This window comes from Panicum virgatum, chromosome 6N (genome assembly GCF_016808335.1).
Source record: "Panicum virgatum strain AP13 chromosome 6N, P.virgatum_v5, whole genome shotgun sequence".
NCBI classification, from domain to species: Eukaryota; Viridiplantae; Streptophyta; class Magnoliopsida; order Poales; family Poaceae; genus Panicum; species Panicum virgatum.
The window spans coordinates 4,365,346-4,386,844 of record NC_053150.1 but is presented as its reverse complement, the minus strand read 5'-3'; the positions used below and the strand labels follow the sequence as shown (position 1 = coordinate 4,386,844).

Below are 21,499 nucleotides of genomic sequence, written 5' to 3'. Positions count from 1 at the left end.
GTCATCATCTTACACCGACGCACATGTGTTTTTAATATCTTAATCTATATTTATAAATATATCTATATCTATTACTAAGCGATTAAGATTTCCACCTAAATTTTTTGTTTGGTCCGTCTTGTATCATTGACATATGTGCCTAGTTCATCCCATATGCGAGTCGGACTAACATTTCGTCAATCGGAATTCTAATTGGAACCCGGACAAATCGGTCGGAATCATGATTGAAACCCGGACTAATCAATCGAAATCCCAATCGGACCCAGAACAATCAGTATCTCACATGATCACAACACAGCCTGTACATAGAGTGAACGAACACAAAGTTGGTGATATTATGTGAATATATTATATTACCCATAGCAACGCACGGGCACTATGCTAGTATTTCTAAAGCAAGTAAAATTTCCATCTAAATTTTTAGTTTGGTCCGCCTTGTGTCATTGACGTCTGTGTCATTGACGTGTGGGTCTTAGTCTATCCCTTATGATAGTCGGACCAACCCTCCATCCACGACTCGATCACGTAGATCTCTACAAATTAACGAATGAACAACTATACGTATCCGATGCTTATACCAACTCTGTCCGTAACAACGCACATGCATAATTTCCTAGTAAACCATATTTGACTAATTATTTTTTATAAACATTTGTTCCAAGAAATGATTAAAAATATATAAAGAAATGTGTTTCTGCTTCGTTAACTCTTATGTTATTAAAGGCAGGTGTACGTTACTACGATAGGATATCATTTCATTGCATATGCTACCTGCGACTTGATTACAAGCTGGAGTACTGCACGGTGCACGGAAATTCTACAGAGATTCAAATTTTCGTAGAAAAAAGAATATTTCTTTGAGTCATGTCCAGGTGAAGACGATTTTTTTGACCATTACTTAAGAATAAAGATGGTGTGTTTTCTACGAAATTGATGTTTTCAATACCCCAAGGAACCGAACATGGGGAGGAGGAGGAGGAGGGGCAGTTCGGTCATTTCAGTAGCAGGGCAACATGGGAGGAGCATCAAGCATATGAGCCGGACGCACGTCTCGAAGCCGGAAAAGGGTGCTTCCTCATGGCTGCTTTCTTCAGTGGGTTGCTGCTTTAGCACATCAAGCGTTTACAATTTTCTGTGTGATTTATTTAAATAAATTTGCCTCGATTCATACGCGTTTATAATTTACTAATTTAGTTGGTTCGAGCGGCGTGCAGCGAATGGCAGAGTTTGGCGAGCAGCGCCGGCGATTGTCTGCATCTTCTGTTACATGTTAATGAGATCAGTAAAGAAGAAGAGAAAATGTCAAAATATAATAAGATGCTTAAATATGGCTCTTTACAGAGGGAAAAATGCAATTATATCATTGAGCACTTGCATAAAGTCAATGTCTTCTTTGGATGTGTTCACAGTCAAAATTGGCATTAACCGGTCTGACTGGTCTAGTGCTGTAGCTGATCCGGCTGGAGACCGACCGGTCTGACCGATCTAGGAGGAATCCGACTGTAATTAGAGTTCTTAATAGATTTAGATCTGTAAACAGGATTTCTTGCAGGTAAGTCTTCCCCACACTATAAATATAAAGGGTCACGGCCGATTGAGAAACAACCCAATCGAATCTATCAAAAACACATATTTTATCTCTTTACTTTTTTACCCTACTTTTCCAACCTCGACATGCTGTTCTTCTCTCGTCTCCATGGCGTTTGTGGACGCTCTAGCTGGCCTGCCGAGTCTAGGGCAACCCTACGTGTGCTTGCCCTGACGGGGTCCCTCCCGGGCGAGCGTTCGTCGGATCATCGTTGTTCTACACAGTGACCGGTCTGACCGGTCCCTCTGACCGGTCTGACCGCTCCACGCAGGAGGTGCTGCAAGGAGCCTCTCCTCGCACCGCGCGACCTAGCGCGATTGTGTGTTGGCCTGTAAAAGGCGTCAACACAAATTGGCAACTCCACTGGGGAAGAGAATCAGGTTATCATAACCGATTTATCAAACCCTAGCAATATATCGTCACATGAAGAACTACTTCAGGAGTATCGGCGAGAGTGCGATCAGGCGGATGAAAGGTTGCTTCTATCATGTTACCGTAAAACAGAGCAAGGCGTCATCAAGATAAAGGAGTGGAAGCCACCATCTCCGATTGATCTATTAAAAGAGGTACAATCTTCAGATACGTTATCCGATGCTCTATCTAATCTTGTCCAGTATTTGATAAATCAAGAAGATAGTTCAATTTCAGTTCCTATTATTCAAAAGTCGGTTATTGAAAAGCCGGCTAATAATCCTTGCAAAAATTTGCCAAATGTTGCTGATCAAGATACAATTCGGTCGTCCTAAGCCGAAATTGTTGAACCAAAATCCCCTAGCAAGAGCACAAAGATTAAATCTAGTACTTCAACGCTCGGGGGGCGACAAAACAAAGGCAAAGATGCTGGTTGCATTGCAACCGGTCTGACCGGTTCCAAGACCGATCTAACCGGCTCATCTAGGGTTTTGCAAAATAAATCAAAACATAAGATGGTAAAGCCCAAAAAACCTGAGATTGGTGTTTGAAAAACCGTTGAATCCAAAGACCGTCACAAGCATCAAAAGAAAAAACCGAAACCCTTTCTTGGAGATCTTCTGGTTAAATCCAAAAAACAAAATAATAATGCTAGTCGGTCAAAACATCAAAAACACTTGAGATCTACTCCAATGCAGCAATTCCATGATTGGAATCGGCAGCCGAATAATTTTCCTAATTCAATGCCGTTTTCATCACATAGGTCGTCATTACATATGCCATGCGGATTTTATTATAGCATGCCTTGTTCTTATCCGTCATGGTATTATAATTTCTGTATGCCGTCTCTTCCTAAATATTTGTATCCAGATTATATTACATATAGGGAGCCGGCAATTAGTAAACCATCACCTACCATTAATGACTATTTTGATGAAAAAGATCGGTCTATGAAGAAAAATAAATACAAGGTGATCAAGCAAGTTTATCGTGTCAAAAAGGATGGACGGTTAAACAAAAATTTAGATTTGACACTAGATAAAAAAAGTCGGTTGTTGAAGAGCAATCAGATAGCTCAATTAATAAAATTGTCCCCAATAATAATCCTGATTCAAACAATTTAGTCGAACAATGTTAAAATTTGGTGGAGGGGGGGGGGCAAAATAAGAGCAACCAAATTGGTTCTGACAGGACCAGTCAGACTGGTTCGTCAGACCGGTCTGACTGGTCTGAACTTAAGAAATCTGGTGGTGCAAAAAATAGGACCAAGCCGACCTTTGAGGAGCTTCTGGATAAATACAAGAAGATATCTGAACAAAACAATCAATTGGAAGACAAATGAAGAAGGAATTCTTCATCACTAAGATCAAGAAAGCATCAACGGTCATCGTATTCGTATTGGTCTTCATCATTCATCCCGTTGATGCACGTACCATGGACTGCATATTCAGGTGTGTTTAATCCATGGTTTGGTCATAATACTTGGCTGCCATATTATGACTATCAGTTTTATGATTTACCAAGGAGCTATGATTTGTGTAATCGACCGCATTCGCCGTCTCAAGTTTTTTGTTATTGAACATGCTAAGGAATATAAAGCCTAAATAATTTGCTGATCTTAAGTTAGAAATTGTTACATTTGCTAGTTCTCTTATTTCGGCTATTTTAGCATGTCTAAAGATAATATGTGGCCGATGTAATGTTAATCGTCGCCCTTAGACAATTTTGGTTCAGAAGAATATTTTTTGGCAAACAAGCTTTACCAAAAAACAGGGGGACATATGTTGACAGCCAAAATTGGCATCAACCGGTCTGACCGGTCTGGTGCTGTAGCTGATCCGGCTGGAGACCGACCGGTCTGACCGGTCTAGGAAGAATCCGACTGTAATTAGAGTTCTTAATAGATTTAGATCTGTAAACAGAATTTTTTGCGGGGTAAGTCTTCCCCACCCTATAAATATAAAGGGTCACGACCGATTTTGAGACAACCCAATCGAATCTATCAAAAACACATCTTTTATCTCTTTACCTTTTTACCCTACTTTTCCAACCTCGACATGTTGTTCTTCTCTCGTCTCCATGGCGTTTGAGGGCGCTCTAGTTGACCTGCCGAGTCTAGGGCAACCCTACGCGCTTGCCCCGACGGGGTCCCTCCCGGGCGAGCGTTCGTCGGATCGTCGTCGTTCTACACGGCGACCGGTCTGATCGTTCCACGCAGGAGACGCTGCAAGGAGCCCCTCCTCGCGCCGCGCGACCTAGCGCGATCGTGTGTTGGCCCGTAAAAAACATCAACAGATGCTTAAATAAGGTTACACACCATAAGTTCTAGGAGTAAACTTAGATATCTCTAGTTCCCCTTATTATAAGTCCATGGTGCAAATGACATAGCACAGACAATACGACTTTAGTCACTAAACACCTCCTCACACCACCAAGGCAATGGTCTAGAATTTTCTTAACTTGCCTATGTTTTGACTTTACTGGAGTTAGCTCAAGCATATTTTTTTATTCTATCCACTCTATTATTTGAAATCCTGAATACGACCGGAACGGGTCGGTAATTTTTCGGATTTTCTAAAGAAATATGTTAATCCAAATTGGCATAAACAAGAGAGCCCTATGCAATTTCAAAGTTAAGGTACTTTTACCAAACTACCCTCAACTCCATCTTTGTATCGCTTTCTCGAAGCCTTCTTTCCCCTGCCTTTGTTTCCCATGTCTTCTTTATTCTCAACAGGAAGTTACAGTCTCACCAGTGGTTGCCTCTCTCGGAATCCACGTGAAAGCCAGGCCTTCCCCTTCACGGGATCCTTCTCTAACCCACCCACGTTCCTGGCTTTGAGCCGCAAAATTGAGTTTCCTTTTGCTGTTTTTTTGGCAAATCTCTACAAAATTTTGAAATATCCGGTAAATTTGAGCACCCGGCCTAGGAGTGCCGCACTGGAGTTAATAGTGTTTGCTTGTGTGCACAACCGTGGCAAGGAATAAGAAATCTGAGGAAAAAGAAGGCAACCTAGGGTGTGTTTAGATTCGCAAAAAAGTGGTAAAAAAAGTCATATCGAATTTTGTAGGACATTTTAGTACTTTTTGTTTATTTGTGATAAATATTATTTTACTATAGGCTAACTAGGCTCAAAAAATTCATCTCGCAACGTACATCAAAACTATGTAATTAATTTTTTTATTTATATATATTTAGTACTCATAAGATAAAAAATTTGACGTGATAGATGAATAGTGAAATTTGGAGAGAAATATTTTGCAACAAACACAGCCCTACTGTCCGATTACGAATCCGGGACGGCGGCCAGCCTTTTCCTTTCTCCGCTCCACGCCTTCACCTCTGTCTCTCTCTTTCCCTCTCTCGGTCTTTCTTTCCTAGCGGCGACCACAGGGCGGGCGGCGCCGTCCTTGGCCAGGTCTTCGCCGGCGACGACCATCCGCCAGGTATGCCCACCCGTTCCCTTTCCTTCCTGCCGTGCGAAACCGAACGCCCCAAACCATAATGTATGCTATCTGTATTCGGATCTGACCATGACCATGTATTTTGCCTACAAAGTTCGATCTTTTTTGCCAAAAAAAAAAGATATACTGGGTTCGCCCCTGTTCCGATGGTGTTTTGGGTCGGAAGGGTTCTAGATTCACCAGTGGAAGGGCAAGGGGGGCGCTTTGCAGTTTGTGATTGTGATTCTAGTGTTTGTTGAAACTATCCGTTCTGATGATGTGGAAACTGCGAGTTGTTTGTGCCATTTTTCGTTGCCACTAAACTGGATTTGTGTAACTGTGTTGTACCTTTTTTCTGTTCTTATAACGTGGAAAATTCCCATTTTTCCGTGTTTTCAGTCGAAAGCTACTGAAAAGAAAGCAATTTTGATTGATTTTCTGTTTCTAGCATTTAAGGAAGATGGAGATTTTGATGTGCTCTTTGATGCCAATTGATGCTTGGGTGGCATTAGAGTCTAGGTAGTTTATCTGAAAAGCAATTGTCTCACTGACGCATCCACAAATAAGGAAAGCGATGCCTCAGTTTGGATGTTTGTTCAACAAATGTATCCAACTCGTCCCTGTCAAAGTCTGATTTTGTTTCTGACAATTCCATCATCATGGTTATCATTTTTTCACTTCTGATGTGATAGAGCTGAGATGGCCAAGTTTGACCAAATATCACTGTAATTTTTTTTTGTGATCAAATATTGGCTTAAACTGCAGTGCGTCTTGTCCTTGTACAGCCACCTAACAAATAGAGCCACATGTTCTCACAATTCAACGCTTCCAACTTACTCACTGTTCTTTGCTGTACTTCTTGGCAGGACATAGCTGTTGCTCTTCTTCCTCGGTGGAGTGTCCATGAGGTGGATGCAGCATCTCTAGCGCTAGGATCTGTGGCTGAATGGGGAAAATGAAAGGGGTATCCGAAGGTCTGATCATCGGAATCATTGTCGGGGTGGTGATAGGTGTGCTGCTGGCAGTAGGAACCCTGCTGTGCTTTAGGTACCGGCGTTCCCGGGCGCAGATAAGGAGCAGCAGCTCAAGGAGGGCATCGACAGTTCCCATCCGTACCAATGGTGTTAATGCATCTGCCATGCTCTCGAACTCGACTACAGGGCAGGAGTCTCCAAGGGAGCTTGAAGACCATGGGAGTTCTCTGTGGATTGAAGGGCCTGGCCGAAAGAACATGATTTCGGCTTCTGGAATACCCAAATATGCATACAAGTATGTTTTCTGGATTCTTATGTATTATTATTGTGTGAGATTTGTTGTTGTTTGATTAATTTGCTTGGAAATGGTCTAGATTTTGCTATCTTGATAAGTCGGTTACTTCATTCTTTGTTTTAAATCTTTGAAACCTTTGACAATTGCTTCATGAAAGGCAATTACCCTTCTTGAAACCTTTGAGGATCTCTTCTTTTTTTTATTGCTTTGACATGGTAGAATAGAGGTTTCCATCATAATGTTTGATATGGAGAAATTGGTCATGGAGGGTAAGAATTTGGCAGACATATCTCTAGGTAAACAGATGTAGAGAAACAAGAGCGAAGGATGGGAACATGGGTCACAATTTAAAATAACGTTATATTCCATATTAAAACATTCATGTGGATTTTACTGAGGTCAAGATTCAATTTGATTGAACTGCATACATGGAGGACATGTGCTTCTGTGTTGACCAAAGCATCCAGCCACATGGGGATGTTTTGGTGAATCAAAGGCAGGTGGTAGGAAGCTAGGAACCAGCAACCTTATGAAAAGTAGCCAAATATTAAAGTCAAAAATTCAGATATCACTCATCCATCAGTTATTAGTATTTAGGTATTTTCATTTAGTTTCAAAAGTATAATGCAAGTTTTATTCCAAACATTTTAACACGCAAGACATTTTCCTGAATCTGAGTGCCCCCGCCCCCCAACCCCACCAACACACACAACACCCTGTGAGGCAGATTGCTAAGCAACATGCCAAAGGGTCAAATACACATGAAGTTTTCAATAAGAATTTAGTGTTTTATCACTCGTGTTACTGCTACACATTTCAGTTGGTGTTTCACATGTTGATGTGTGCTCGAGACATCATATCTTACATAACTATGCATCACTTGCAGAATTCTTGTACCATTTCAAATTGTCAATTCAGAATATCACATACTTCTGCTGAAATCCACGATTTTTCCTCATCTGTAGGGAACTACAGAAAGCTACCAGCAATTTCACAACATTATTAGGCCAAGGAGCCTTCGGCCCTGTTTACAAAGCAGACATGTCTTCTGGTGAGACACTGGCTGTTAAAGTGCTTTCTAACAATTCAAAACAAGGTGAAAAGGAGTTTCATAATGAGGTAAGTTTACAAATACTTGTACTGTTTGATTTGGATCTACATGTCACTAGAAATCTGGCATTCTGGCATGCTTAATATACATTTTTTTCTTGACTTCAGGTCTTACTTCTTGGACGATTGCACCACAGGAATCTGGTGAATTTGGTTGGCTATTGTGCTGACAAAGGGCAACATATGTTATTGTATGCATACATGCCTAATGGGAGCCTTGCTTCACACTTATATGGCATGTTCTCTCATGTGATCCCATGTTATCTCTCATGATAGTAATCATTATGGCATATCTATGCTTGGGATGGCTAGCTTTGTGATATATCTAAACCAATTCAAGAAGGGTGAAATTTAAAATAATTTTTGGGGGCAACTGGACTGGTAATCATCTGTGGAAAAGATAATAAGATATGCTTAAAGTACAACTAAGATTTTTATCAGATGTATAATGCATCAATGGGGTCAACTTGAGGCTTTATATCTTGAACCTTGAAGACCATTCCAGTTGCTTTTATCTAAATACATACTCATTATTCTCGTGTATCAATTAAGTCCACATAAACTACTTGAGTTATTGAGTTTTAGTCCGCACATCGTGTTCTTAAAGAATAAATATATCAGACATACTTGTCCATACATCCTATGTCAAAGTTTGGTCTGGATCCAGCATTTAACATTTTCCTGTAGAAATAATGCATAATTCTTAACTAACTGGATATTCTTTTTGTGGTTCAGGTGAAAACAGTGCAGCACTGAAGTGGAATTTGAGAGTCAACATAGCTCTGGATGTTGCTAGGGGTTTGGAGTACTTGCATGATGGGGTAGGCTTTTGTGATGCATAATTCGAAGCATCATGATGCCATGATATTCCTTGATGTGGTTTAACTTTAGTGCAGGCTGTTCCTCCTGTAGTTCACCGCGACATCAAATCGCCAAACATTTTGCTGGATCATTCCATGCAGGCTAGGGTATGTTAAACATCTGTGACCATCATGTTTCTTAAATTCAACGTTTCTTCATAAATCTTTAAGACTTTAACTACTTCTTGAACTATCTGTTCAAAGAAAAGGTAGAGAAAAGAAAGGATTTCTTAAATTCTAGTTTGCACAGATCAGTTTTCTTTCCCACTGCTGCTTATATTGCATTTTGTTTAAAAGTCCTGCTCTCAGACATAAAGAACCTCTGCTGGCCAGGTTGCGGACTTCGGATTATCAAGAGAGGAAATGGTTACTCGAAATGGATCCAACATTCGAGGAACTTATGGGTATCTTGATCCAGAGTATGTATCCACACGATCATTCACAAAGAAGAGTGATGTGTACAGCTACGGTGTTTTGCTATTCGAACTGATTGCTGGCAGAAACCCACAACAGGGTCTAATGGAATATGTTGAGCTTGTAAGCTAAACCCCTTACTCTTCGCAGGCTTCAGTTTCTGAGGACACTAACATTTGTAAATGCTGACTATAATGCAAACTATGAACAGGCTGCAATCAATGCTGATGGGAAAACTGGGTGGGAGGAAATTGCAGATTCTCGGTTAGAAGGCGCATTTGACTTGGAAGAGCTCAACGACATGGCTGCTATTGCTTACAGATGCGTAAGCCGTGTGTCCCGCAAGCGCCCAGTGATGCGAGACGTGGCCCAGGCTCTGACCCGTGTGTTGAAGCACAGCCGCAGCAGGAAGCATCACAGCAAGAGGCATCCTCAGGCAACGGCGGACGACGAATCTGCTGACTTGGAGGCCTCTGAGGTTCAGTCTTCATTCTCTGGCCTTCAGAGAGAAGAATCAGTTGGTAGTGTTTCCGATCTGCCAGATGTCTGACCTAAATTAACCAAATTTTCGACTATAGTTGTTCTGCCCCCCCCCCCCCATTTTTTCTTTCATTTTGTCGATATGAAAAAGTACTGCGACCAAGGGCAGAATTGTTGGGTAGATGCAGTTTTGAGCAGTAGAGGTGAGTGGTGTGAAGATCTGACAATTGTAAGTGTGTTGTATAGAATGCATTGTCACTACTTGATGAATAGAAGGTGATTTTTACCATTTCCACCCTGTCGTTGCCTTCCTCCAGAGTTCAGGTGGATGTTTGTACAGTTTCCCTGGAAGTTTACATTTGTTTACTTTCAATGAAAATTTTAGATTTGAAAAGATTCCAACCAGATCAGGGACCATCAACCTGGATTCGGATTTTTTTTTTTGCAGGAGTACTGAAATACAACAGAACTGGGATTTGCTCTACCATTACCCTTGAGCAGACCGGATCTCTAACCTTTTCTATAATAAAATAATGGTTAATTTATGAATGAAACTGTGTAGTTTACACGTGGGCCAAGGTAGCAGCTACACTTTGGAGGGGCTATGCAATACGTTTTACCTACCTACCTGATGGTAAACCCAGAAAACCTAAACCTAAGAGCAGGGTTGCTGGCTGTAAGGATCCTTGCAGCCCATCTCTCAATCCATTTATACAGTAGTTAGTCTTTTAAGGTTCACTTGTCTCTCTCACGTCTCTCTCACAAAATTTTTTGGTTGCAGACCGCTTCTCCTCTCTCCTTTCCCCTCTACGTCGACATTTAGGATATTTACAACCTGTTATAATATTTGCTCTAAGAACACATCACAAAAAGAAAAGGACGGCAGGTGTCAATTGCAAAATGGTCATACAGCGTAGTTGTGCTGAGACACCCCTTTTGTAAAAGGAAAAATAAAATGTATAATTTTTTTTAATTTTAAAAAAGTGCACATACAACATACATTCTGTAATGGCAACAAATCAAACCACAAGCATATATTTCCCTTTTCGTTTAACTCCAGTACAAAGACATAACTATATGTTTCTGCAAATGCCAAATCACAAAATAGAAAAGGCAAAGCAACAAAGGAAAGAATAATGGTGATCTCCCGGCCAAAGCATTGCACTGAGCACCCCGACGAACTCTCAGCCGCCTGCTAAACAGCTTCGTGTGCTGCAGCGGTGGCGGTGACGTAGTAGGCGACGGTGATCCCACCGTGGACGAAGCACATGATCCCACCAAGGGCCAGGGTGTGGCCGTGCGTGAACCCGCATGACGTCTTGGACTTGGAGTTGGACATGGCACCGGCGAGCAGCAGCGAGAATCCGGCAATCAGGGCAATCCTATCAAGTTGCAGAGCAATTGGATTTAGTAGTGATGAAAAAGTACATACTGAAGAAAAACTAGGTTAGTTCTATCATTTGTTCATTGCTGCGTGATCACAATATGGTTCATTTCCTGATGTGTAAGGGGATCAAGAAATAATAGCAACTTAAATCAAATAGTGTCATTAAATATTTCATCTAAAGGTCCATCTTCCAGATGTGAAAAAAAAATTATATAGAAAAGCGAAGTTACCATGAGAGAATTATGGTAGTGGCTGCCAGTTTCCTGTTAATGGATGCCCGGATGAACTCCAGCTGAGAGCAGATGCAGGCACAGCCACCAAGGAAGTTAGCGATTGCGTGGGCAACTACCAGGAGAATTGCAGCAGCCAGGCCAAGCTGGTATGCTTTGTACACTGGTTTCTCACATTGAATGAAGAGAACTGTCACCTTTTTAGTCTGCAGGAACAATGGGGAAAAAACCCATCATGCGTCAGTCACAAACTATCATATCAGGCACCCTTTTTAGTCTGCAATAAGATCCCATACCATCAACAACACATGAAGTAGAAACATAGTTCACACCCATTTCAATTTGGTAAGGCCTTCGTGAAATCAGAAAGAGATTATAGAAACTCTGAATTTTACCTTGTTCTGAGCAGCCTGCGCCTCAATTCCTAGTATGCCAGCAGTGACATCCAGGGCCAAAACCACTATGCAGACCATAATAGCAGCTCCCATCTTAGCCATTGTAGCACGCTCTCAGACTTCTGCCAGCTGAGAGAAGCTGTTGAAGGAAGATCACCTGATTAAAATGAAGTTGTGAATTGCGAGCAGCTACCCCTTTTATTGCTAATCTGTGAATAAAGAGGCAAGAGCAAAAGTGCAGCAGGGTATTTGTTCTCCAACTAGGATGCAGTTAAGAAGCAAGAAGAGACTAGCTGTCCCAAGGTGCTCAAAAGTGTTATACTTTCCTTTGATCCTTTGTTACATCGCAGCTTTATTCCTTCCTTGCAGGGCACAAGTAAAGATTGGCATCTTGAATGTGAAAGCCAACCAAAACATATTCAGGCTACTTTTACAGATCTGCTTTTACACATGGTTTCTAAAGCTTGTGGAAACTCAGGGAAAACTATATATCTGAGTTTGCTCAAAAGAAAATGATTTTTAGCTAGCAGATCACAACAGCCAGCTTTTCTACAGAGATAAAGGGATACAGATCCGCTTACCAAGATAAGTAAAGTTTTGCCGACAGTTAAAAGAGAACGGAAAAAGAAAGGGGGCAAATGGACACATCAATGCAAATTAAGTTGTAGATTACTCTTCCAAAATCTTGAATACTATAGAACTCTGAACTCACCTCATGCATGTGCAGAGAAATAGAAGCATCATGATCAACCAAACCGCTTTCTCCTCATTAATCAAAGTTATTTCCAGTACAGAATTGGCTTCAGAATATCTGGAGTGGTTAGCTGTCAGAAAAGTATGCATTAACTTAACAAGTATCGCATATGCACTTCTTCTGATGCCTAAGCAAAACATATTTGATCAGAACATTTATAAAATTATACATACAATGGAATCAAGTATTCACAGTTAAATCTCGTATATGTACCATTCTACATTGTGGTAGTCTGCAAAGTGAAAAGGAAGAACACTACTGCTAACTAATGTCATAACCCTTGCTCAGTTTCAATGCCAGGAAACTACAGTTAATTAGTATGCATTTAGGTCAACCCAATATCAGAGTACTAGATAGTTGAACATACCCAATTACCAGTAGTCACCGCAAGAGCAGATCCCGAGTTTGAAGTGATGGAATCTGCTACCATCCCTGACAACTATTTCCCTCTTGGCAACTTTTGTTAAAAACTTGATTATTTTGTGACAGTCAAGGCACAAACGATGGCTTTGAGTGATCCGCAAGGGAGCACATGGAGATGTGCTGATGAGGCCAAAAGCAATTGCCAGTCTTTCACTGTGGTAAGCTCTCGATATATTCTGCTCGTCTGGATGAACATCAGGGAGCAACTCATTCTCCTCAGCAACATAACCAGCTTCCTTCACCTCCTTCATTAATGTATCTAACTTCCTGTATATGTCAGCGCATTGCGGGTGCAAACTATCTTTAAAGAAAAATCTATGATCTTTTTTCTTGACTGTGACCCAGCTACAAGCATTACTGATACATAGACCCTTCTTCTTCAGTGTTTCAACTACCTTGCAGGCATCATCCTGTCTACCAGAGCTAATATACAAGTTGAGGAGCACAGCATAATTGTTTATTTTCTCAGATTCCATTGCCAATAGCTGCTCGGCAGCTAATTTTGCAAGATGCATGTTCTTATGGACCCTGCTAGCAGTGAGCAAGGCCCCCCACATGTTAGCAGTTGGGGTGAACAGAGCTCTCCGTATCATTGAATAGGCTTCATCAAGCAGGCCTTCTCTACCAAAAAGCTCAATAACACATGCATAGTGCATAGCCCGTGGTTTCGTTTTTGGATTTTGAGCCATCAACTGGAAAATCCTCTTCCCTTTATCAACAAGACCAGAAAACCGACATGCATTCAGTACTGCTAAAAAGGTCACATGGTTTGGCGCAATACCTTCAGCTATCAGCCTCTCGAACACCTCGATCGCCTTATCCCCCATGCCATGGTAGCCGTATCCTGCTATCAAAGCATTCCAAGAGATCAAGTTCCTTTTGGGCATCCTCTCGAAGACATTCCTCGCGTCCTCCATCCTCCCCCACTTGCAATACAAGTCCACGAGCGCCGTGTTCCCCACAATGTCCAGCGGCAATCCTCTCTGTATCAGGCCAGCGTGTGCCTGCTTCGCATGCTCCAGCAGCCCCAACCTCGCAAACACCCCCAGCATCGTGGAGAATGTGAACTGGTCCATGGCCACACCACTCCTGCGCATCTCGTGGTACAGCTCCAATGCCTCCTCGCTGCACCCGTGGAGCACATACCCTGCCAACATTGAGTTCCACACCACGATGGTCCTCTGATAAGGCATCATTGCGTCGAAAACCCGCCTAGCCAAGTCCACCCTCCCACACTTGCTGTACATGTCGAGCAGTGCGCACGAGAGGTACCGGCCGCTCTCGCCGTCATCGCACAGCCCCATCTTGACGACGCAGGAGTGCAGCTGCCGCCCGGCTCGCAGCGACCCGGACACCGTAGCCGCACGGATGGCCACCACGACTGCCCTCGGCTGAGCCTCCCCGCCGCCGGCCTCCGCCCACATCTCCCGGAACAGCGCGAGCGCGGCACGGGGGCGGCCCCGGTCGACGAGCCCGCCCATCATGATCCCCCACGTGACGCCGTTCCGCTCGGGCATTCCCTCGAACACCCGCCGCGCCTCTCCGAGCATCCCGCAGCTCAAGTACATCCCGAGGACGCAGTTGTGCGTGAACACGTCCGTCTCGGCGCCGGAGCTCTCCATGTGCCATGCCACCGCCGCGGCCGCGCCGGGCTCCCGCAGCGCGGCGGCGGCGGAGATGAGCGCGTGGTAGGTGGTGGGCGGGAGCGGCGTGAAGGGCCCCGCCGCGCGGGCAAGGCGGAACGCGTCGAGGGCCTCGGCGTGGCGGCCCGCGGCCGCGTGGCGCTCGATGGCGGCGCAGAGGGCGGGGAGACGCGCGGGGCCGGGGCGGGGCCTGGGGGCGGACCTCTGTGGCGGGAGGCGCGGGCGGGGCTTGAGGGGCTCTGCGGAAGACGAGGAAGAGGAGGTGGAGGGCGCAGCGGTGGCGGAGACCTTGGGGCGGTGGTGGGTGGAGGAGATGAGGCGGAGGGTACCGAGCGGCGGGGCGAGCTGCAGCTCCATGGCGGGGCGGGGTTTTGCCTGGGTTTTGCGGATTGGGCTCCGCAGCGAGCTGAGCTGAGCGCGGGGAAGGAGGTGAGCAGTGAGCTGAGCTTAGCCAAGGTGATCACTGTACGGTTTACACTGACATGTGGGCCCTAGTTTGCAGGGACGGGGCGTTCTCAAGAAGGAAAAAAAACCTAAATTACTCCCTCCATTATATAAGATGACCAAAGTCCGATAACTCCCAAACTATTATTAGTTTATTTTACCCCTCAAACTATACTCACGGGCCATTGGTTTTTTTATAACAACGGGCCATTGGTTCAAATTATCCCTAATACAATTTGCATCTTTGTTTCTCTGTATATATAGGAGAAGTTTTAAGTTAAAATTTCACAGATGATAGTGCACATCATAACACATGTTAGAAAAATATATCATTTATTATTATTATTATTATTATTATTATTATATATTTGGATACATTAATAACAAATTAAACATTAGAGTTCAAAATTATATAAAAAATAATGATAAAAATGATAAAATTTTTATTTGTATTGTGATGTCCACTACTACCTTATAAAATTTAAAATTAAAAATCAACTTGTGTATGGAGAAATAAAAATGATAATTATATTATGAGGTAAAACAAAGTATATGATATAGTTTAGGCGGCAAATTGAACCAAATTATATCTAGGGAGTTATTCAGATTTTAATTATATTTGAAAGGATTAAATTGAACCTTTTCCTTTCAAGAATATGTTGAAGTGAGCTGGTGGCCTGGTGTATCCAGGCATCCGCTAAAAAAAGAAAAACAATTTGGAAGGCATGAACTATTTAAAAGAAACATCGTTTAAATTCCACATGTTGCATGGATTTTTCAAACATGAGGGGTAGAAAATTGCCCCCGCTGCCCATACATGTGCACTTTTTTACGCGCCCATAAATGACAGAAGAGGGTGGTAGAGAAATGGGGGGAAACTTGGGACAAAATGGCTTGTTTTGACTAGATTGTTTCGAAATGTAAGCTTGTTGGCTAGACAGACACGTGAATCAATAAGCAACGGCGACAGAAGGGGATTAAGGTTGACCAGCATGGAGCAAGATCAAGAATTGAAGATCATAAAATATCGACGGATAGATGTGTCGGCCGGATGGCTAGAGATCCTATATTATATTGAGGCAATAATTGTAGTAGTAGGACGTAGCACCTGGAGGCTAGATTACAATAAGAAAAATGTGTACGTTGGCAATGACAATCGCAAAGTGAGGAGAAGACAGAGAGAGACAGGGTGGTGGCGGGAGACGAGCCGACGCAACCGGAGTTAATGGATGATGTTGATGAATGAAAAGATTGGCACTGCTAGATGTGCAAATGAGTGATTTTTAGGTGCATCTCCACCTTTTTTTAGTTCAAATTTTTTTTACTAATTTTCCAAATTGAAATCTCGTTTTGGGGAATTAGTATAAAATTTTAAACTAAAGAGGGTTGGAGGGGCACCTAAGAGTTACAAATTGGCACCCCTAGGGACTGCCATCAAATTCAAATCTAATGGTGTGCACATCATGTTCTATACTCAAAGGTTCATCCTACCCTAGGGATACTATCGCTCTGGTCGGCTAGCTGTGGCTGGTAGACAGTGCTGATTTGTTATAAGAGAAAAGTACTGTTTGCTAGCTGCTAGCTGATGCTGATTTGGTGTGAAAGAAAAACAGCTAATGAGCCAGCTGAACATAGCGTATAAGGTTGTGTCCAATGATATAAGATAGCCAGTACCTTTGAGAAGGGAAGGATATACAAGAAACAACAAGAGCAGAAGTAGCAAAGATGATCACAGAGTAAAAACTTAATTTTGCTAGCTTAGAGCTATACCGTTTGAGAAAATATAAGATTATACTAAACTCATTAGCTCATCGATGATCATAACATTTTTTTAACACAAAAAACTTGCTAACAAATGGCAAGGAGAGGAGGGGCACCTAGCCTTCATCCCGAGGGATCTCCCTCCAGCCGCTCGGCGCCACGTCAGCTGCCCCACACGCCACCACCTCACCTACTCCTATCTCCTCCCGCAGCCACACAGAAACCCCACAACAAATCGCCACCCACCCTCGCCCCCACGCGCGGGGGCCCACCTGTCATCGACACCGCGGCCCGCCTCCCCAGTCTTTCAATCCGGCGCCGCGACCCGCGAGCGACCCAAAAAGATCCACGAATTGAGAACCGCGCGTAGCGCGGGTGGCAGGAGCCGGTGGGTGGCTTCCTGCCCACAAGGGTTCGAGCCACAGGCTCGCCTGGTGTCTCACCGGGGTTTTCCCCAATTTCTCGCTGTAGGTTATGCAGCTGTTGCCTCACGGGTGGATGTGCCACAATGGTCAGGGTGACGTGCCCGTCATGTTAGAAGTCTGGTTAACTTCGGATACCTCTCAGCTCTCAGCCACGTGCAGTATCTTCGTATAGGGGTAGGTCTAGCTTGCACACTAGGGCGTGAGTACGTGAGTGTGTGCGTGTGGTGGTGTGAGGTAGTGCGTGAGTTCAGATACTACTTGAAGAGTTGAGGCATAAAAAAACAAAAAGATCCACGAATTGGAAAAAAGAGGAAAAACAAGGGGACAGGAAAGGTCTCGCCTTTGCTCGACGACGGCGGCGGCGGCGATGTCTCTCCCTCCGGCCCCGGTGTTAGGCGGCGGCGGCGGTTCCCCCGGCGGCGACTGGTTCCTCGACTGCGGCATCCTCGACGACCTCCCGGCCGCGGCCTGCCGGGCCTTCCCGTGGGACGCGTCCCCGTCGTCCTCCAACCCCAGGTCAGCCCGATGGTCGATCGATTCCTCCCTCTCCCGCACCCCCTGGTAGGTCTCGGCGCGGATGCTTGGATTAGCGAAGGATTCTTCCGTTTCCCGCTGGTTTCTGGCGGTCGATTCCGTAAACGCGGCGTTCCCGGGAGACGGTGGTGGTAGAGAATTGCTGAGTTCTGGCTAGGGGTCTGATTCTGGACTTGGAAGGCGTGGATGAATTGTTTAGGGATTTGAAGGCTGTTTCGATAGCCGATGCATGCACAGGGGAATCTGATCTGCAAAGGCCGTTGCTTTATACAGTAGATCTTGTCGCCGGATATAAAAACTTGCCGAGGTTGCTTTTGTTGCAATAAGAAAAAAAGGAAAAAAAGAATGAGAAAAACGTACCTAACGAAATAGTAGTGATTTTGCGTGCTGCAAGGTGATTACTTTTGGTAGATTGGTTCTCGTGTTGCGGTGGCTGTGTTTATGATGGATGGTGAAACGGATATATTCATGTGTGTGGATGGTATATTAGTTAATTGTTGGGGATTAGGTTCCAGCCTTAGTGATAGTATGCAGCGGAATACGCTGCTATCTCATGGACGGAATCGTAATACTGAACAACTCTGTTACGCGGATACTCCTAGGAGGTGGCGTATCCGTATCCGATACGTATCGGAAACGGATACGTCCCGGATACGCCTCGGATACGTTTCTAGCCGTATCCTGAAAAAACAGATACGTATTTGCTTGGATACGCGTATCCGATACTTTTGGGCCAGATGGGATACAGCCCAAAGCAGTAATCAGCCCACCCAAATGCTGTTTTGGTAGTAAGAGATGATACAAAATGATGAACTTGCTGCAATAGAACTGTAGAACTAGATGAGCAGCAACTGAAGAACCCCTTGTGGAATCAGTTGTGCTTTTAGAGAATGCTAGTTATAGAGGTAATGTTATATGGACATGCAAGTATTGCACATCTGAGTATAGGGGAAGTTACTCAAGAGTAAAATCTCACTTGCTGAATATCTATGTGATATTTATATATAATTATTAATTATCCTAGCCGTATCCCCGTATCAGTGTTTTTGGGGAAAGTGCGTATCCGCGTATCCGATACGTATCGTATCCGATACCCGTACCAGTATCCGCGTAACATAGCTGAACAAGATTGGAATCAAATGAATAATTTCCTATCACTTGTGACTATGCACTACTATCAGATAATTGTAACATAGTAATTGCTAGGTTTAATTGGGGGTAATTTGCAGCTATACTGTTTTTTCTGTCCTTTTTGCTAAAAGGAGGTCACTGCATGTGTGCAGAGATATGTGGCTTATATGTTGCTAAATTTTTCCGATTAATTTTGTGAATGATTTTGTTTGTTTGGTTGAAACAAGGTAGCAACTGGGAATTTTTTTTTTCCATATGGAGATCCAGAATTGCTAATCATTTCTCCCCATGTTTTAACAGTGTGGAAGTTGGCAGCTATGTAAACACCGGTGATGTCTTCAAGGAGCCTGGCAGTAATAAACGGTCAGGCTGTTCTTTCACCTCACAACTTAGGTGCATATTGCATTATTGTATCCAGTCATCAGTTCTGTAATTGTTGTTCTGTTGCAATTTGCAGTTTAAGGTCAGGATCTTCTGGTAGGCCAACATCTAAAGCTTGTAGGGAAAAAATGAGAAGGGACAAGCTCAATGACAGGTAAATCATAAAAGCAGTTTCGCTTACGCTAGAGTATAAGAGATGGATTACCATGTTGTTGATTTTTCGAATGTTTCTTATAATTTCTAGGTTTCTTGAATTGGGCTCTACCTTAGAACCTGGGAAACCAGTAAAAGCTGACAAAGCTGCTATCCTAAGTGATGCTACTCGCATGGTTATTCAGCTTCGCTCTGAAGCACAGCAGCTCAAGGACACCAATGGTAGTCTTGAAGAAAAGATTAAGGAACTAAAGGTTACTCACCTATTTCCTGTTCACACTTACATATAGTACATCGTCTTTTCTATACTCAGTCTTTGTTGCTTGGAGTGGACTGCAATTTGGTTGATTTCCCAATCAGAGTCAAGTAGTATTTTTATGTTCTTCTCCACAATGAGATCTTTATAGGGCTGGCAGTGCTTTATGATAGGCTATACGCTCTACATATGAGCACATGCTGACAACTCTTCGTATCTCATCCAAGACATTTCTGGTTACCAGCTAGAATTAAGGTCACATACTTTTTTCTTTTGAATGTGAATTGTCCGCAAGCTCCAAATGATCCATGGAGCACATAGCATCTATTGATCACATAAAACCTTCCATTTTCTTATGATAGATTAACCATTTTTAACTCTGGGGAATTCACAGCCTACCACACCACTGTATTTTAGGTCCCATCAGGAATTTGATTAGACCTTGGATTATAGGGTACTGTATATATGGTTCTCTTATCGTACTATGGCCCGGCAGCTACCAAGTTGTGTGCAATACTGCTTGTGGAAAAAATTTCTTGGGGGGCACAAACCTGCTCCTTTTCCAATGTTTTTTTTATTCTGTGTTCTGCAATGATTATGAAACTGTTGTTCTTTCTCTAAATTCCAGGCAGAGAAGGATGAGCTTCGCGATGAGAAGCAGAAGCTGAAATAGAGAAGGAGAGTTTAGAGCACCAGATGAAGCTAATGACCTCAACTCCAGCCTACATGCCTCATCCAACCCTGATGCCAGCGCCCTTCCCACAGGCTCAGCTAGCACCGTTCCATCCCCATGTGCAAGCTGCAGGGCAGAAGCTGATGATGCCCTTTGTTGGCTACCCAGGATACCCAATGTGGCAGTTCATGCCACCTTCTGAAGTCGACACCTCGAAGGACAGCGAAGCGTGCCCTCCTGTCGCTTAATCGCTTCGAGCAACTGGTTGCACTCGCAGCTTATGTGAATTAATCGCAACTGAAGCCCCTAGTTGTTGATCCATTGATTGGGTATAACTACTGTTCTTATGTGGTAGTTCGTTGGTGATTGAGTAAGCTGATGTTCCTGGCGCCCTATAGAGGCTGCTATTAGCCCCTTCAATGGCTGTACAATTTTTTGCGGAGAAGAGAAGAATGTTCGTTCTTTTTCACTATAGCAACAATACCAAATTAATTATGTGCCACATATATATTTAACAGTGTCGTAAAATTCAGTGATTTTTGTGTACAAGTTAATTATCTGTTATGAATCTTTGGAATTGTGACGTTATGTGTTCAACATTGACATGAGTAAAAGAATCAGCTAGACAATGATGAGGCCAACAAGCAGCAGAGACACCATGGTGACAAGTAGGGAGGTGAGGCTGCTCCGTAGGAGATGACGCCAGGGGTCATGATGACCGTCGGCGGGCGGGCTGCCCGGGCAGAGCCTGATACCCAGCCACGGCGCGCCGGGCGGGGCCGGTGGCGGCATCGTCCTGGTGCACTCGGCGTCGCTGACCCTGACCTGCAGCTTCATCCCGGCGGCGCAGTGCCCCGGCACGCCGCAGATGAAGTAGCGCTCCCCGGCGCCGTCGAGCCTGATCGTGTCGGTGCCGGTCATCCGCGCGGCCGAGACGGGGCGCTGCGCCGAGCAGGAGAGGTACCCGTCCCGGGTCACCTCCACCACGTCGTGCGCCGACGCGTCGTAGCTGAACACGAGCTGGTCGCCCGGGCGGAAGGCGATGGAGGACGCCCAGGCCGTGAGGTTGGTCCGGAGGTCCCAGGAGCCCCCCGGCGCGCCGGCATGAGCTGACCAGCTGCTTGTTGACAAAGCAAGCAAGGAAGGCTGTTTGTGGCTGCTGCGATCTTGTGCAGCATATGGGATCCTCCTGACGAGATGCAGAAACATGATATTTTTTTTTCAAACTCGGTGATAGTCACAGACTAGCCATGAGGAAAGAGAGCATTTTACGACAGACTAGCCATGAGGAAACGTGGCGTTGATTGCTCATATTTGGTTAATTGGTTGGACA

General features: G+C 44.0%; 3 protein-coding genes and 1 pseudogene across 6 annotated transcripts; 2 read left to right on the top strand and 2 right to left on the bottom strand.

Annotated features, from left to right (window-relative positions):
- The first annotated feature begins 5,285 nt into the window (after positions 1-5,285).
- On the top strand, positions 5,286-9,874 carry LOC120677671 (calcium/calmodulin-regulated receptor-like kinase 1). Its single transcript, XM_039958846.1, has 8 exons — positions 5,286-5,446; positions 6,310-6,712; positions 7,678-7,831; positions 7,931-8,057; positions 8,558-8,643; positions 8,719-8,790; positions 9,016-9,219; positions 9,308-9,874. Exons 2-8 carry the CDS (start codon positions 6,390-6,392, stop codon positions 9,644-9,646), a joined length of 1,305 nt encoding a protein of 434 aa, XP_039814780.1. The 5' UTR covers positions 5,286-5,446; positions 6,310-6,389; the 3' UTR covers positions 9,647-9,874.
- Positions 9,875-10,527: 653 nt separating this feature from the next.
- LOC120677670 lies at positions 10,528-13,898 on the bottom strand. 2 transcript variants are annotated; one of them, XM_039958844.1, is made up of 5 exons: positions 12,710-13,898; positions 12,301-12,412; positions 11,589-11,727; positions 11,194-11,399; positions 10,528-10,958 (listed from the first exon to the last, which is right to left on the bottom strand). In XM_039958844.1, the coding sequence occupies exons 3-5, from the start codon at positions 11,688-11,690 to the stop codon at positions 10,772-10,774; spliced, it is 495 nt and encodes a 164-aa protein (XP_039814778.1). In that variant the 5' UTR covers positions 11,691-11,727; positions 12,301-12,412; positions 12,710-13,898; the 3' UTR covers positions 10,528-10,771. The 2 variants fall into 2 exon arrangements, with proteins under 2 accessions (XP_039814778.1, XP_039814777.1); XM_039958843.1 differs by lacking the exons at positions 12,301-12,412; positions 12,710-13,898 and having other exon boundaries at positions 10,530-10,958; positions 11,589-11,747.
- Positions 10,583-15,151, bottom strand: LOC120677669 (pentatricopeptide repeat-containing protein At5g50390, chloroplastic-like). Of its 3 annotated transcripts, XM_039958841.1 has the most exons (5): positions 12,710-15,151; positions 12,301-12,399; positions 11,589-11,745; positions 11,194-11,399; positions 10,583-10,958 (listed from the first exon to the last, which is right to left on the bottom strand). In XM_039958841.1, exon 1 carries the CDS (start codon positions 14,763-14,765, stop codon positions 12,714-12,716), a length of 2,052 nt encoding a protein of 683 aa, XP_039814775.1. In that variant the 5' UTR covers positions 14,766-15,151; the 3' UTR covers positions 10,583-10,958; positions 11,194-11,399; positions 11,589-11,745; positions 12,301-12,399; positions 12,710-12,713. The 3 variants fall into 3 exon arrangements, with proteins under 3 accessions (XP_039814775.1, XP_039814774.1, XP_039814776.1); XM_039958840.1 differs by having other exon boundaries at positions 11,589-12,412; positions 12,710-15,150; XM_039958842.1 differs by lacking the exons at positions 10,583-10,958; positions 11,194-11,399 and having other exon boundaries at positions 11,593-11,727; positions 12,301-12,412; positions 12,710-15,150.
- Positions 15,152-17,057: 1,906 nt separating this feature from the next.
- On the top strand, positions 17,058-20,720 carry LOC120677667 (annotated as a pseudogene).
- The last annotated feature ends 779 nt before the right edge of the window (positions 20,721-21,499 follow it).

Excerpts from the sequence above, each read along its gene's own strand:
- LOC120677671 (XM_039958846.1), top strand. The coding sequence starts at position 6,390 with ATGGGGAAAATGAAAGGGGTATCCGAAGGTCTGATCATCGGAATCATT. Across the intron at positions 7,832-7,930 it reads AAAAGGAGTTTCATAATGAG|GTCTTACTTCTTGGACGATT; the intron begins GTAAGTTTACAA and ends TCTTGACTTCAG. Across the intron at positions 8,644-8,718 it reads TGGAGTACTTGCATGATGGG|GCTGTTCCTCCTGTAGTTCA; the intron begins GTAGGCTTTTGT and ends ACTTTAGTGCAG.
- LOC120677670 (XM_039958844.1), bottom strand. The coding sequence starts at position 11,690 with ATGGCTAAGATGGGAGCTGCTATTATGGTCTGCATAGTGGTTTTGGCC. Across the intron at positions 11,400-11,588 it reads CGCAGGCTGCTCAGAACAAG|ACTAAAAAGGTGACAGTTCT; the intron begins GTAAAATTCAGA and ends TTGTTCCTGCAG. Across the intron at positions 10,959-11,193 it reads ACTACCATAATTCTCTCATG|GATTGCCCTGATTGCCGGAT; the intron begins GTAACTTCGCTT and ends GCAACTTGATAG.
- LOC120677669 (XM_039958841.1), bottom strand. The coding sequence starts at position 14,765 with ATGGAGCTGCAGCTCGCCCCGCCGCTCGGTACCCTCCGCCTCATCTCC.